General features: G+C 45.2%; 1 protein-coding gene across 1 annotated transcript in view; it reads left to right on the top strand.

The window, feature by feature from the left end:
• The window catches only part of CDC42BPG (CDC42 binding protein kinase gamma), a 144,347-nt gene that overhangs the window by 102,531 nt on the left and 26,764 nt on the right, over positions 1–15,052 (top strand). Inside the window, exons 18-23 of the mRNA XM_044270780.1 lie at positions 2,151–2,265; positions 2,412–2,560; positions 2,745–2,833; positions 2,915–2,964; positions 4,087–4,167; positions 12,092–12,160. Coding sequence (XP_044126715.1) covers positions 2,151–2,265; positions 2,412–2,560; positions 2,745–2,833; positions 2,915–2,964; positions 4,087–4,167; positions 12,092–12,160 — 553 coding nt within the window. The remainder of the gene's footprint in view (positions 1–2,150; positions 2,266–2,411; positions 2,561–2,744; positions 2,834–2,914; positions 2,965–4,086; positions 4,168–12,091; positions 12,161–15,052) is intronic.

Here is a 15,052-nt window from a genome sequence, read left to right as displayed (position 1 = left end):
TCTGGGGGTATCTTAGACACCTATGGTTCGCTTCAGAGAAGACAACACTGTGGTCATTTATTAAGACTCCCTACGGCGGTTTTTGGTCTAAAAAAAGTCCATTATGCCGCATTTTAAATGCATGTGCACCTAAATTTAGGCACATGCAGCATTTTTGGGGTTATAAACTTCTCCTCTCTTGTTCCTCCTAAATGGGTTAATCAGCTTGGTTTGTTCCCAGCTGGTTCTTGTAGATTACCTTTATCAACCCAGATCGATCATGTCCACTGATGTTCCATTCATCTCTATGGGACTGTCGGAAGTAGCTGAGCACTTAAACACAGCTATCTTCGGCAGCCCCATAGGGAATAAATAGAGCGTCAGTGGCATCTGTAGGATAAATGGTTGAGCATTGGAGAAAAGTCCTTGATACTAGGGATCGACCGATTATCGGATTTACCGATATTATCGGCCGATATTCAGGATTTTGAACACTATCGGCATCTATTTTGCCGATATTCCGATAGTGTATGGGGAACACAGATCGCGCTGCTGACAGCGCTCTCCGTGTTCCCCTCAGCAGCAGCACAGGGGAGAAGGAAGCAGTGTCTCCTCCCCCTGTGCTGCTGCCACCAATGAAAGGACAGGGGACAAGAGGAGGGGAGGAGCTATGGCCACTGCACCACCAATGAAGCTTAATCTCTCATTTATTCATATACAGGAGGCGGGAGCTGCAGAATCACATAGCTGCCGGCTCCCGACCTCTATGAGCGGTAGCTGCGATCTGCGGTAGTTAACTCCTCAGGTGCCGCGGATCGCAGCTACCGCTCATAGAGGTCGGGAGCCGGCTATGTGATTCTGCAGCCAGCTCCCGCCTCCTGTATATGAATAAATGAGAGAGGGGTTGTCCAAGTTATATTTATTGATGACCTATCCCCAGGATAGGTCATCAATATCAGATCGGAGGGGGTCCGACACCCGGCACCCCCTCCGATCAGCTGTTTGAAGAGGAGACTCGCACGGTGTCAGCGCTGCCTCCTCTTCACTGTTTACCTTCTAGCCGTTGCATCTGCAGTGGTGAGCAGGTGTAATTACACCCAAGCCTTCCCATTCATTTCAATAGGAAGGCTTGGGTGTAATTACACCTGCTCACCACTGCAGATGCAACGGCTCTCCGACGAGTCTCCTCTTCAAACAGCTGATCGGAGGGGGTGCAGGGTCATCAAGAAATATAACTTGGACAACCCCTTTAATCTTCAATGAGTGCAGTGCGCCCCCCCCCCCCCAACCCCAGTATTAGACATTGGTGGCGCAGTGCGCCCCCCCTCCCCCCCAGTATTAAGCATTGGTGGCGCAGTGCACCCCTCCACAGGATCCCCTCTCCCCTCCTCCGATCGGAGCCCCAGCAGTGTAATGCTGGGGCTCCGATCGGTTACCATGGCAGCCAGGACGCTATTGAAGCCCTGGCTGTCATAGTAAGCTCCATGCTGCTGTGTGCACAAAGCACACAGCAGCAGGGACAGTGTGAGCTCCTATTCACCCTGATAGATCTCTATCAGGGTGAAAAGGACAAGGGTTCTAATCCCTAAGGGGGCTAAAAGTTAGTAAAAAAAAAAAAAAAAGTTACAAAAATAAAACACCAAAATATTAAGTATAAATGAAAAAGAAAGATTTACAAAAAAAACTACACATTAACAATAAACATTAATTTTCAGCAGATTTGTGGGAATTTTTTATTTTTTTTTTCAAAAATAAAAATTCCCAGAATATCGGTATAAATTATCGGCTATCGGCCTGAAAGTTCACAAATTATCGGTATCGGCCCTAAAAAATCAATATCGGTCGATCCCTACTTGATACAGATGGGATTCCTCTGGCACGCAAAGTGCAAACACTGTATAGAAAAGCATAGTCTGGGACACAGTACTAAACACATAGCTATATATTTTTACAGTACAGTGGGAGTCTAATAGCCAACATATGCTTTTTTTAGGTCTATACAGTGTCACATTTCAGAGACATTGCAGGTAGATCTCTGACAGGCAAAAGACAAATGTATACGGAGGCTTATTCCATTTATTGCTATTACCAAGGGTGCATATAGTGACACAGCTATATGTTCTACCTATACATATTTATTCTTTGTTTTTGTTTTGTTTTATTCAATCAAGGGTCAATGATGAGAAACAGTCACGAATTTATCTACAAGCCTTATCATTTAAAATGACAGAAGAGTTAGAGACACTGAAAAGTTCTGGAAATCAAACCCCATCCAGCAAGACAGGGGTAAGAAATTCTTGTGTTTTTTCTGCAGTGGATGACAACTCGCAAGAAACAGTTATTTCTTCTGATAATCTGAATATGTTAAAATGGTTCCATCTATCATTTATAAATTATCTGAGCGTGTATATTGTGTAATTTTTACTTGCTAGGAGAGCCAATGGAAAGCACGCCGGCTACAGAAACTAGAGGCTTCAGCGCGGCTCGAGCTTCAGTCTGCTCTAGATGCAGAGATCAGAGCAAAGCAGAGTATCCAGGAAGAACTGAATAAACTCAAGTCTGATGGCCTTGAAACTGACAGGTACTGACATTCATTTAACTATCAGGAACCTGTGCTGATGACCTTGTAAAAGGTCAGACTTGTGCAAAGATCCATTTTTCCCTTTAGGACAATTGATCTATTAAACTTTCAGAACTTTTTTCATTATGTTGGCAAAGAAATTAAATTCAGAGGCTGTTTTAAGGTGTATTGTTTTGTAACTTAGAAAGCTACAAGAAGCAGACGAAGAAAACAAGAACTTGAGAGTGGAAATAGAGAAATTGCGAGAGGAAGTAAAAACAAAGGGGACATCAGGTGACAATGGGTAACAATCTGTGTCTCGAAATTATAGTTATGATTAGATTGCGTCTTCAATGTGAATTTTCTGTTTTTCAGAAAACAAGCCTCAACGTTCTCTCATTCCATTTTTATCATTCCGTTCTGAGGTATGAATGGCCTTATATTTGTACATAATGGGGAGATTGAATAATCAAAATTCTGGTGCAATTTGAGAAAAAAAAACAAAAAAACCCTGTCGTACATTCTTTGCACCGTAATTATGTAGTTTAGTGTTTCTTATACCTCCAGACCTGACAACAGACATGGTGGTGGAATACTTCTTTCCCCACAATGCACTTTCCAGGTCATTTCTCCAGTTCCATTATTCTCATCTTTTTGAGGTCCACACCCTCAGTCTTCTATCCTCTCTCCCTGATAGTGGCAGTTGTTTATTTCCCCCCCTGGCTCACCTGCCCAGTTCTTGGATCACTCTGGTACATGGCTTCAACATTTCATGTTCTCAAAATTACCAACTCTAATTTTGGGCGACTTTAACATCCGATAGTCAACCCGAAAAGTGCGCCACCGCTCCATTCATTTCTATGGAAGCGCCGGAGATGGCCAAATACAGTGCTTGGCTATCTCCGGCGCGCCCATAGAAATGAATGTAGCAGTGGCATGCTGTTCCGATCAGCCACTCTGTCCATTTCAGGGGGCTCCCGTTCTCGTGATCGGTGGGGGTTCCAGCAGCAGGACTCCCATCAATCTGATATTCCCTATTCACAGGATATCTAACTTGTTATAAACGTAATGCCCCTTAAATTTACAACATCCACAGCTTTAGGCTCTCCCTAAAAACACATCAATCACATCCCCTAATCTAACTTTTCTCCATTTCCCCCCTCCCCCCTTTAACATCATTCTTCTGATCCATCATCAGACACTATCCACTACACCCCATGCACTCAGAAGCTCTATGGATATCGGCTGGTGGCTGGCTCATGCAGCTTTATATTTACTCCCCTATTTTGTTAAGATGGCCAGACCAGTGTTCAAAACAAGCACATTTTTACCTTTTTGTTTTACTGCTATCTCCTCATAGATTGTAAGCTTTTGTGAGCATGGTCCTCATTCCTCTTGTTTTAATTGATGACTTGTTTGTTCCTGTGTAACGTATGATTCTGTTTGTAGATTAACCCTCTTATTGTACACCGCTGTGGAATATGTTGGCTCTATATAAATAAATATTATTATTATTATTAAAATTTATACTTTTGTATTTCCAACAGAAGGATGTGGCGTCTTCAGAAAACTCTGAACCACTTCAAGCGTTGAGCAATGTCATCTTGAGACGAGGAGACAGAACCGATGTGAGTAGGAGTGCATCAGGGCTGATCTTGTACTTATTTTTGGGAATCTGAGGAAGTTTTCTTATCCAGTGAGAGGAGATTCAATGGGGCCGATGGACACTCCGGTACTGTCTGTCAATGCTGGACCCAGAGAGCTCCGGCAGGCTGTTCTGGCAGAGGTCTATCACCGCTTATGCAAAACTAGCTTTAGGTGCAGGCAAATTTATAATATGTGCTCAATAAGTCCTACAGAAGTGCTTGAAAATAAATATTCAAAATTAAAAATGTGACTGCCAAAGAAATGGGTTGTGTGAACTGGACTAGACACAAGATACTGTAGACTGGAACCCCACAACTGTTGCTGCCTCCTTCTGTAGCTTCGTCAGGGACCCCAGTTTACAGGTGTTTTTGTTATTTGAACTGGCATCCTGTATTCAGGGTGTTTTTTTTTTTTTTCCTTGTATTTATGTATATATTTATTGATGCTTTTTTTATATACACTGTATTATCCATAGATAATGCCGCGGGACAATTATTATTTTTATTGGATTCCAGATGTGTGCTTGTGTGTTCTGTTAAGTCTTCAGATAACAATTTATAATCTATTATATATTCAATAAAGTATGAGATTACACCTGATCTGTTTTTTCAGGTGTGCATGTGTTTTGATGTGTTACACGTTGGCGTGTTTATTATTTTATGAAGTGCCACCCTGGGCACCTGCCCTAACTTGCCTTATAGTAAATACAACCCTGTTTAGTGTAGCATTGAAGCGGAGTGTGCTTACAGTCTTGTAACCCAGCCATCAAGTATCTGCCCAATTACATTATTACCTACATTGTTCATTCATAGGATCCTAGAATTAGTTGCTGAAACGATGAAGTGTGTAGACTTTACTCTTGTAATATACTGTATCTGGAGCTGAGACAAGACCTCTTCAGCTTACAAAGGATTTCTTACCACAACTGCAGCAACAAAAAGGCTACCATGTGGCGTCACAGAAAGACACCTCATAGGATGAAACTAATGCATGATATAAATGTTCCATTTAAAGGTGTTTTACAGTCTGTAGATATTGATCTTCTATCCTCAGGGTAGGTCATCAATATCAGATGGTTGAGGGTCCGACACCAGGCACCCTGTTTGTTCAGCTGTTTTGGGAGCCGCTGGTACTGGAAACAAAATAGTGGATGAAAGTAGAAAACTCCCTCTATTGTGTAGTGCCCATGCCGGCTTACTACAGCTCAGCTCCTATTCACTTTAATACAACCGGTAACAATCAGAGAATACAAAGTAATTGCTATGACCAAGTATAGTCAGTTCATTGTGTGAATGTTTGTCCCTTTTGCAGATTTGAGGTCATTTTTTTCTGTATGCCTCCCCAATGGCACTAAGCAGGAGGGTACCTTGCCTCCCAGGGACAGGAAACAACATGGAGAACAAAGATTTAAAAGCCTCCTCCCCTTTACCTTCTCCAGTTGTTTCGTGTCCCTCGGGACGAAGTGTAGAACAAGCAGGGTTCTTTCCTGCTTAGACATAGTGCTCAACCTTAGGTAAGTGGTCCCTGAATAATCGGGAGAGCTGAAGCAGAGCAGCGGAACCTGGGACGCGCTACTGTTCCCTCCGCTATTTTTTGCATAAGTCCTGCGCTGCGGGCAGCCCCGGGCAAAATCTGCTAATATCGGAGCCAAAAGGGGATGGAAGACATGCCGGCGGCGCGTTTCTCCGTCAGGGCCGGAGTCTCGCGAGAGCAGGTCACGTGGACGGAACATGCACAGCACGGCGTGCGGCCATGTACCACGTGACTAGAAAGTTGCTCATTGAAAACACCGTTATGGATATCTGGACAGTGTGCAGTGCCATTCGCATCCCGGATCGAGACAGAAGCATGTCTCTCTCAGCGGAGAAACCTTCCGACACCCCTAAGGCCCTCAGCCCGGTAAGCCTCCTCTCTGGAGAAATATGTTCTCCGCTCTAGTAAGGTTGTTTGTTTTTATACTTTCCAGGGCAGAGATGCGGGGAAAAGTGGGGAATTTGCACTGAGGTAGAAGTGCGCAATATGTAAAAGGCAGTTAGCATGTCACAGTAAAAGACCATTCAGTACACTGATAAGATTATGTCAGAAGAGGCCCTTTCTTTGGTGGATAACCTAAAAACCCTTAAGGAGGAGGTCAGCTCCGCCATTGAAGCCAAAATGGCCACCATACCACAAAAAAGCCTCTACATCCAGATCAAATCCAGAATCTCATATGGATTTGGATTTAGATTTAGATTTTGATGAAGACAATGATTCTTCAGATTCTGATTCCACCTCTTCTGAAAAAGAAGTGGGTAGACCCCTGTGTTCCATAGAAGAAATTGAATCTGTCCTGAAAGCGATTAGGGCTATCGTGAACCTTGGCGAGTCAAAAGAAGCCCAAACAATTCAAGATCAAATGTTTAAGGGACTAGGGGATAGAAAAAAGAGTATTCCCAGTCTATGATAACATTAAAAACCGAATCTAAGAAGAATGGAGAGACCCTGAAAAAGGATCTGGAACCTCTAAAGTATTTAAAAGGAAATATCCCTTTAATGAAGCAGATTCAGACCACTGGGACAAAACCCCCAGAGTCGATGCGCCTACATTTGAGGATGTAGGATTATTAAGAGATACAATGGACAAAAAAATGTGAATCTGTTCTTGAGATCTTGGGAGACAAATACGGCTATGTTGAGACCCAGTATTGCAGCCACATACACAGCTAGGACTCTATCCTTATGGTTGTCCCAGTTGGAAGAACATTTGGTTTTCAGGCACCCCTAGAGAAGATACATTTTTAGCTGACTCTTCCGCAGACCTGGTCAAATTGTTCGCTAGATCTGCAGCTCTTTCCAATACCTCCAGGAGGTCTGTTTGGTTAAGATCCTGGTCAGGGGACACCACTCCTAAAAACTGACTCTGTGGTTTCCCTTGTGAAGGAGACAGACTATTTGGGTCTGTATTGGATGACGTTTTGGAAAAGGCATCTGATGGTTTCAGAAAGGAACCCCTTCTTTCAGCAGCGACGTGCCTTTCATACTCAAAAAAGGGGCAGGCCGGATAAGAAAAAAAAAAAAGACCACTCTGGATCCTGGCAGCCCTCTAGAGGTAGAGGTAGGGGGTTCTTCTTTAACCAGGATAAATCCTCTAAACAGTCAACTTTATGACGTCAGAGATTCAGTAGGGGGAAGATTAAAAAGGTTCATCTCAGCCTGGGAAAAGATCAGTGTCTTCTTGGATCCTGGATATAATTCGTCAAGGATACAGGCTGGAGTTGTCCTCTTCCCCCTCCCCCCCCCCCCCCCACCTCCCCAGAAAGATTTATAATAAACTGAAAACTAAAAAAGGAGGATCATCATTTACTAGAGTCCCAGATTCTACTTTTGTTAGAGAAGGAAGCAGTTATCCCAGTGCCAGAAGATCAGACAGGGAAAGGATTCTACTCCCCGATATTCCTGGTGAAAAAAATCGAACAGCTCCTTCTGAGCTATTATCAACCTAAAACAACTCAACAGATTCATCCAGTACAAAAAGTTCAAGATGTAGACAGGTCAACCATCAACTTGTTGACCCAGGATTGCTACATGGTAACTCTCGTTTTGGCAGATGCACACTATCCTGTGCCCATTTACCCCAATCACCAGAAGTATCTCTGATTCACAATCTTCCTGAGAAACCAACTTGTCCATCTGAAGTTCCAGGTCCTACCCTTCGGCCACTCATCAGCCCCGAGGATCTATACCAAGTTAGTGGCAGAAGTCTCAAGCGTCTTCCATCAAAAATAAATATTCCGTACCTAGATGATTTTCTCTTCTCAGCATCATCACAGATTCTGCTACAAGGTCACTTACATATAGTACTGAGCACTCTCCAGTCACTGGGCTGGAAGCTGCATCTGGACAAATCCGATCTCTCCCAGCAGGGTAAAAGTGTTTCTGGGAATTCAGTTGGATTCCCATCAGATGACGTCAGTTTTTTGCAGCATAAGGAGGATATGATAACAAAAATCTCAGCGTTTCGTCTGCTCAGGAAAGTATCCTTTTGGAATATCATGAAGATTCTGGGTCTAATGACTTCAACAATACCAGCAGTCAAATGGGCTCAGTTTCACGGAAGAGTTCTTCAGAACTTCCTTCTGAAATATTGGAACCTAAGTGCGCTTTCACTGGACAGGACAGTGACTCTTCCCTCCCGGGTAAAGAACTCTCTAGGTTGGTGGCTAAATCTGCAGAATCTGAACCAGGGAGTACTATGACAGACACCAAATCAAGCGGGTCCGGTTGGGGAGCCCACTGCGGGAATCAGCTGGTACAAGGAGTCTGGGATACAGATCTCCTTTCTATATCCTCAAATTCAGAGGAACTGCTAGCAGTATTTCTGGCACTGTGAGGAATATGGATTTATATTTACTGTCAGCCATGTCCTCACACCCACCATTTGCTGAAAGATGGCAGAGGAAATCAAGCTGCACAGGGGGGCCCTACTTTAAATCCGCAGCCAGATAGCAGAAAACTACTAGCAGGCCACATTTTGTTACATTTCACACCTCCAGTCAGACAGTATGGATCCTGCAGGAAATCGCAGCCATCGCAGGCGCAAACCGGATACATATTTGTTTCCTGGTGGCCACGATGAACATGCCCATGTTCTTTGCTTGAGGGTGGGATGCCAGGGAAGGGAGATATCCATATCTCCCCACAGAAACCCAATAGCGGCACCATGTTTGGACTTTAGTTGTAGCCGGAACCCAGGCGGTTCCGTTGGTCCCAGAACCATCTACCTGTGACCTTCTGGACTGGAGCTATAAACCCTAAGGGGTTTTGTGGGTAATTTGCCAACGCCCCAGGGGTGGCTACATCTCTCGTCCAGGCCTCTGACTTAGCAGCCCCTGGGTATCTGGCCATCGGAATCTCGTGCGCAATCGACAAAAACGCCGTCCTGAACGGGTAATGTACCATGAATTGTCGGTCCCTAGGCCATGCCTCCGGTGAGCCCTGCTGGACCTTTTCCAGGCACAACCGTCCTTGGTCCAGGACCACCCGCTTGAGGTCTGAGTCTGAGGGAGGCAGTGCCGCTTGCTCCCTGAGAGCGTTCAGGCTGGCGTCAGCCACTAACGCCACCTGAAACCCCTGACCAGACATAGCCAGAATAGAAAAGACTGCCACGTCCTCTGTCTGCTTCCCCTTGGCTTTCGACCAAGTCGCCCGTCCAGACGGACTAACCTGGCCCTCTGACCTCCTGATTGTGAAGGAATCCTGCACTGAGGCTTTACCTGGGAGCCCTATCTCTCCTGGGACAGCCCTGATCTAATTTGCATCCTCCTCCCCTGCAGCTGTCTGCCCCCTGCTTGTCCCCTCAGTAGCCACACCTGAGGACAACAGGTCCCAGGAAGCTTGCTGGCCACACCCTGGGGCCTCAGCACAGCTGGCGTGAATAACCCCCTCCCCCTTGAGGGGAGAGGCACACATTACATTCCCCATCAACAGGCATGTTATGAACAATCACAGTATCAACAGGGGTGGACATTACATCACATTCTGGGGAATTTGACCTCAGGGTGTCAGCGGCCACGTACTTAGACACAAGCCGCCCCGGGTCCGTCCCCAGCAAAACACTGGCAGGGATATTTGAGGATATCCCCACCTCCCTTACTCCTCGACCGGCGCCCCAGTCCAAAGAGACCTTGGTGACTGGCATCGCTGGTTCTACTTCTCCGATCCCGGAGACAGTAAGGGATCTCCCAGGCAATAAATTATGGGGTGCCACCAGCTCAGGCTGTGCCAGAGTCTTTTCAGCGCTGGTGTCTTTAAGTCCCATGGCCACGGCCTGGCCCACGGTGACCGGTTGAAAATTGTCAAGGGACCTTCCACAACCCCCACCCACACACAACACAGTGGACTGTTTCCGGGTCGATAACTGGGACGGGTCCCTCGGGCGCTGGGGACACAGCCTTGAAGTGTCCTGGTTGCTTACACAGGTGGCAAAGTCGGGGTTCCCCCACTGACGTGGAAAGTGTAGCAGGGGCTGGTGCCCACATGGGCCTAGGGGCAGGGGTAGCAGTTGCAGCGTGCATCTTACCCCCCTCTCCAGCCGACAGGTTTCCGGGGGTCTGAAGTCCTGTTGTTGGTGTATTCATCGGCCAGGGCTGCTGTTGCGGAGGCCCCCTTTGGCTTCCGGTCGCAGAGGTACTGCTGTAGGTCCTCCAGGCAATTCCACAATAACTGTTCTGTGGCGATGAGCTCCTTCAGCTGCTGGACAGTGGTGAGCTCCAATCCTGTGGTCTATTGGTCGACCGCTCTCAGCAAGGCCTGCATGTGATTGGCCAAGCTCTGGGTAGAACGCTGCTACTGAGCTTTTTTCTGTATGTCTCAGGTGTCAAGTTGTACTGCCACACCAGAGCCTACTTGATGTCCTTATAGCTCAGGGTAGTCTCGCTGGGCAGGTACCCAAAGATTTCAAGGGCTTTTCCCCTGAGACGTGGCATGAGAAATCTGACCCACTGGTCCTCTGGCAGCTGGTATTGATGGCAGGCCATCTCAAATGCCAACAAAAAAAGTGTCTAAGTCTCCATCTTTGTCCAGCAGGGAGAAGTCCTCCGCCCGCAGTTTGGGAATCCGGATCTCTGGAGACTCGCATTGGGCTGGAGAAGGCTGCTGGAGTTCTGCAGCCACTGCCTGACTGGGGGGGATGGGCAGGTGGAGTGAGGCCCACCGCGGACCTCACCGCCGGCAACTGGCTCCCTGGGGGAACTTTGGCTGTGCTCCCCCTTGCCTTGAAGAAAATCGCCTTCCACCTCCTTGCTGCCCCTATCTGGATTGCGTCCTCCCAGCCATCATTCATATCCTTGGCCATCTCCTTAGCCTTGCTTCTTGTGTAACTGCCCATCATTTCCACGGATGGTCACTGACGCAGACTGCAACCTGATGCACACACACCTTATTGCATTTGCACTCAGACTGTCTAGTGTTGAGCTGATCTTAAGACTCCAGTGGCAAAAGCTATTGCTGGTCGTCTTTAGTGTCTGGGAGTATGGGTCTCACATTCGCACACACACTAGTATCTCGATCCCTCTTTGCTGCCACCAATGTGACGAATACCACGCCTTGTGCCCTCTTGACGTCACCCATGTCGGGCTCAAGAGACACGATTGGTCACGGGTTACCAAAGCATGACGTTACGCCCTCCAGAGGAGCAGGTAAGGTCAGCTTGGTACAGTTTTTACACAGACACCTCCTGTCCACACAAGTTATATAGCCATAATAAATCCGTTTTAGCTAAACTTTCAAAATGTAATTCCTAGCATTATGTTTTTTTTTTTTTTTTTGCATAGCATGTCATGAATGAAGTACTGTTTATGTTTCTTATTTTCTAACTATTTAAAGGGCATCTCTCAGCAGATTTGCACCTATGAAACTGGCTGACCTGTTACATGTGCACTTGGCAGCTGAAGACATCTGTGTTGGTCCCATGTTCCTATGTCTCACATTGCCGAGAAAAATAAAGTTTTCATATATGCAACTTAGCACCTAGAAGCAACAGGGGCTCTGCTCTCTCTGCAACTGCCGCACCGTCTCCACTTTAATTGACAGGGCCAGACAGGCGTGATGATGTTTTCAGTGCCTGGCCCTGTCAATCAAAGTGCAGAGGGCCTATCAGTTGCAGATAGAGCAGAGCCTCTAGGTGGGCAACGCCCCCATTGCGCCTAGCGACTCATTTGCATATATGAAGTGCCTGCATTTCTGAGAAAAATTAGGTTATGTGAACATGGGACCAATGCAGATGTCTTCAGCTGCCAAGTGCGCATGTAACAGGTCAACCAGTGTCATAGGTGCAAATCTGATGACGGATGCCATTTAAAGTAAATTCTATAATAACACCATCTACAACAAACAACTCGAATAATGTTAAAATCCTTTTCTTCTTAGTCTGTCAAAAATAAAGCCAACAGGAGATCTGCCGGGATCATGGAATATATAGAAGAGCCTTCAGACAAGGTATCTATGTAGTAAAACATTAAAGGGGTTGTCCCACTTCATAAAATAGCTTTTATCTAACCTATTTACCCCCAAACAACAAATCTTCCTATTCATCTTATAACCCAAAAGCTACCTTTCCTTCAAAAAATCTTGAAAAGCGATTCCATTGTTGATTTCTGTCTCCCTGGGATACGGCCACTTTCCTCCGGCCGAATCGCTGTGCCGCGCCTGCGCACAACGGCACTACAAATTATCGTGCCGCCTCTCCCTTCCTCTGAGTACGCGCACGTTCGCGCATGCGCTGTTTATCCCGTGTGTCGGAGAGCGCAGCGCATGCGCGAACATCCGAACAGTTCGGGAGAGTCTGCGGAGCGAGAGGACGGACGTCGGAGGCTCTGGATATTTCATAAAAGGTAAGTATAAGATCTAGTTGCCCACTCACCACCGAATATCGAGTATTGGACAATAAAGGGGGCATTTTTAGTGACACTGTGGGCAACAATATAGGGTTTTTAGTGACACTGGGGGCAACTATCTTAATTTTAGGGACACAGGGGGCAACTCTATGAATTCTAGGGACACTGGGGGCAACAATATAGGGTTTTTAGTGACACTGGGGGCAACTATGTATTTTATGGAGACTGGGGGCAAATATATGTATTTTATGGAGGCTGGGGGCAAATATATGTATTTTATGGACACTGGGGGCAACTATATGTATTTTATGGAGGCTGGGGGCAACCATACGAATTTTTGGGACAATGGGGGGAAATATATGAATTTTATTGAGGCTGGGGGCAAATATATGAATTTTATTGAGGCTGGGGGCAAATATATGAATTTTATGGAGACTTGGGACAACTATATGTTTTTTATGGAGGCTGGGGGCAAATATATGTATTTTATGGACACTGGGGGCAACTATATGTATTTTATGGAGGCTGGGGGCAACCATATGAATTTTATGGACACTTGGGACAACTAAATGTATTTTATGGAGGCTGGGGGCAAATATATGTATTTTATGGACACTGGGGGCAACTATATGTATTTTATGGAGGCTGGGGGCAACCATATGAATTTTAGATATTACAGGTGTAGGACTGACATAAAATGCATATGTAGCAGAGCTAGGTATGCGCTGGTACTTTCTTAGTGATTGGTGAGGTGGGGATTATCAATATATGTCATATAAAGAATGGTGGAGAGATAGTACAGGTGTAGGACTGACATAAAATGCATATGTAGCAGAGCTAGGTATGCGCTGGTACATTCTCAGTGATTGGTGAGGTGGGGTTTATCAATATATGGCATATAAAGAATGGTGGAGAGATATTACAGGTGTAGGACTGACATAAAATGCATATGTAGCAGAGCTAGGTATGCGCTGGTACATTCTTAGTGATTGGTGAGGTGGGGATTATCAATATATGGCATATAAAGAATGGTGGAGAGATATTACAGGTGTAGGACTGACATAAAATGCATATGTAGCAGAGCTAGGTATGCGCTGGTACATTCTTAGTGATTGGTGAGGTGGGGATTATCAATATATGGCATATAAAGAATGGTGGAGAGATATTACAGGTGTAGGACTGACATAAAATGCATATGTAGCAGAGCTAGGTATGCGTTGGTACATTCTCAGTGATTGGTGAGGTGGGGATTATAAATATATGTCATATAAAGAATGGTGGAGAGATAGTACAGGTGTAGGACTGACATAAAATGCATATGTAGCAGAGCTAGGTATGCGCTGGTACATTCTCAGTGATTGGTGAGGTGGGGATTATCAATATATGTCATATAAAGAATGGTGGAGAGATATTACAGGTGTAGGACTGACATAAAATGCATATGTAGCAGAGCTAGGTATGCGCTGGTACATTCTTAGTGATTGGTGAGGTGGGGATTATCAATATATGGCATATAAAGAATGGTGGAGAGATATTACAGGTGTAGGACTGACATAAAATGCATATGTAGCAGAGCTAGGTATGCGCTGGTGCATTCTCAGTGATTGGTGAGGTGGGGATTATCAATATATGTCATATAAAGAATGGTGAAGAGATAGGGTAATACACTGATATGTGGCCGAGTTCCATATAAGCTGGGTAATAGGTCAGTGATAATATCAGACACCGGGAAAGCTGGGTAATAAGTCTATAAGACTTATTACCCAGCTTTCCCGGTATCAGATATTATCACTGACTTATTACCCAGCTTTCCCGGTATCAGATATTATCACTGACTTCTGACTTATTACCCAGCTTTCCCGGTGTACAATATTATTACAGACTTATTACCCAGCTTTCCCAATGTACAATATTATCACTGACTTATTACCCAGCTTTCCCGGTGTACAATATTATTGTACACCGGGAAAGCTGGGTAATAAGTCAGTGATATTACCCAGCTTTCCCGGTATCAGATATTATCACTGACTTATTACCCAGCTTTCCCGGTGTACAATAATATTGTACACCGGGAAAGCTGGGTAATAAGTCAGTGATAATATTGTACATTGGGAAAGCTGGGTAATAAGTCAGTGATAATATTGTACACCGGGAAAGCTGGGTAATAAGTCTGTAATAATATTGTACACCGGGAAAGCTGGGTAATAAGTCAGTGATAATATTGTACACCGGGAAAGCTGGGTAATAAGTCTGTAATAATATTGTACACCGGGAAAGCTGGGTAATAAGTCAGTGAATATATCTATCTATATCTAGCACAGATCATATGGCTACTAGCTAACATGCATTTGGGCTGTAGTGATTTATTGTTTTTGCTGCACAGAATGGGTTTGTAACACAGGTTTTATGTGTAAGTGTATTAGAATGCAGGACAGCCACAAGTTACTCCATTAGTTCACTAGCATTGGTCAGTGGTCACTGAGTGATTCCCCAG

Source organism: Bufo gargarizans, chromosome 10 (genome assembly GCF_014858855.1).
Source record: "Bufo gargarizans isolate SCDJY-AF-19 chromosome 10, ASM1485885v1, whole genome shotgun sequence".
NCBI lineage: Eukaryota > Metazoa > Chordata > Amphibia > Anura > Bufonidae > Bufo > Bufo gargarizans.
This window is presented reverse-complemented; position numbering and strand designations above follow the sequence as displayed.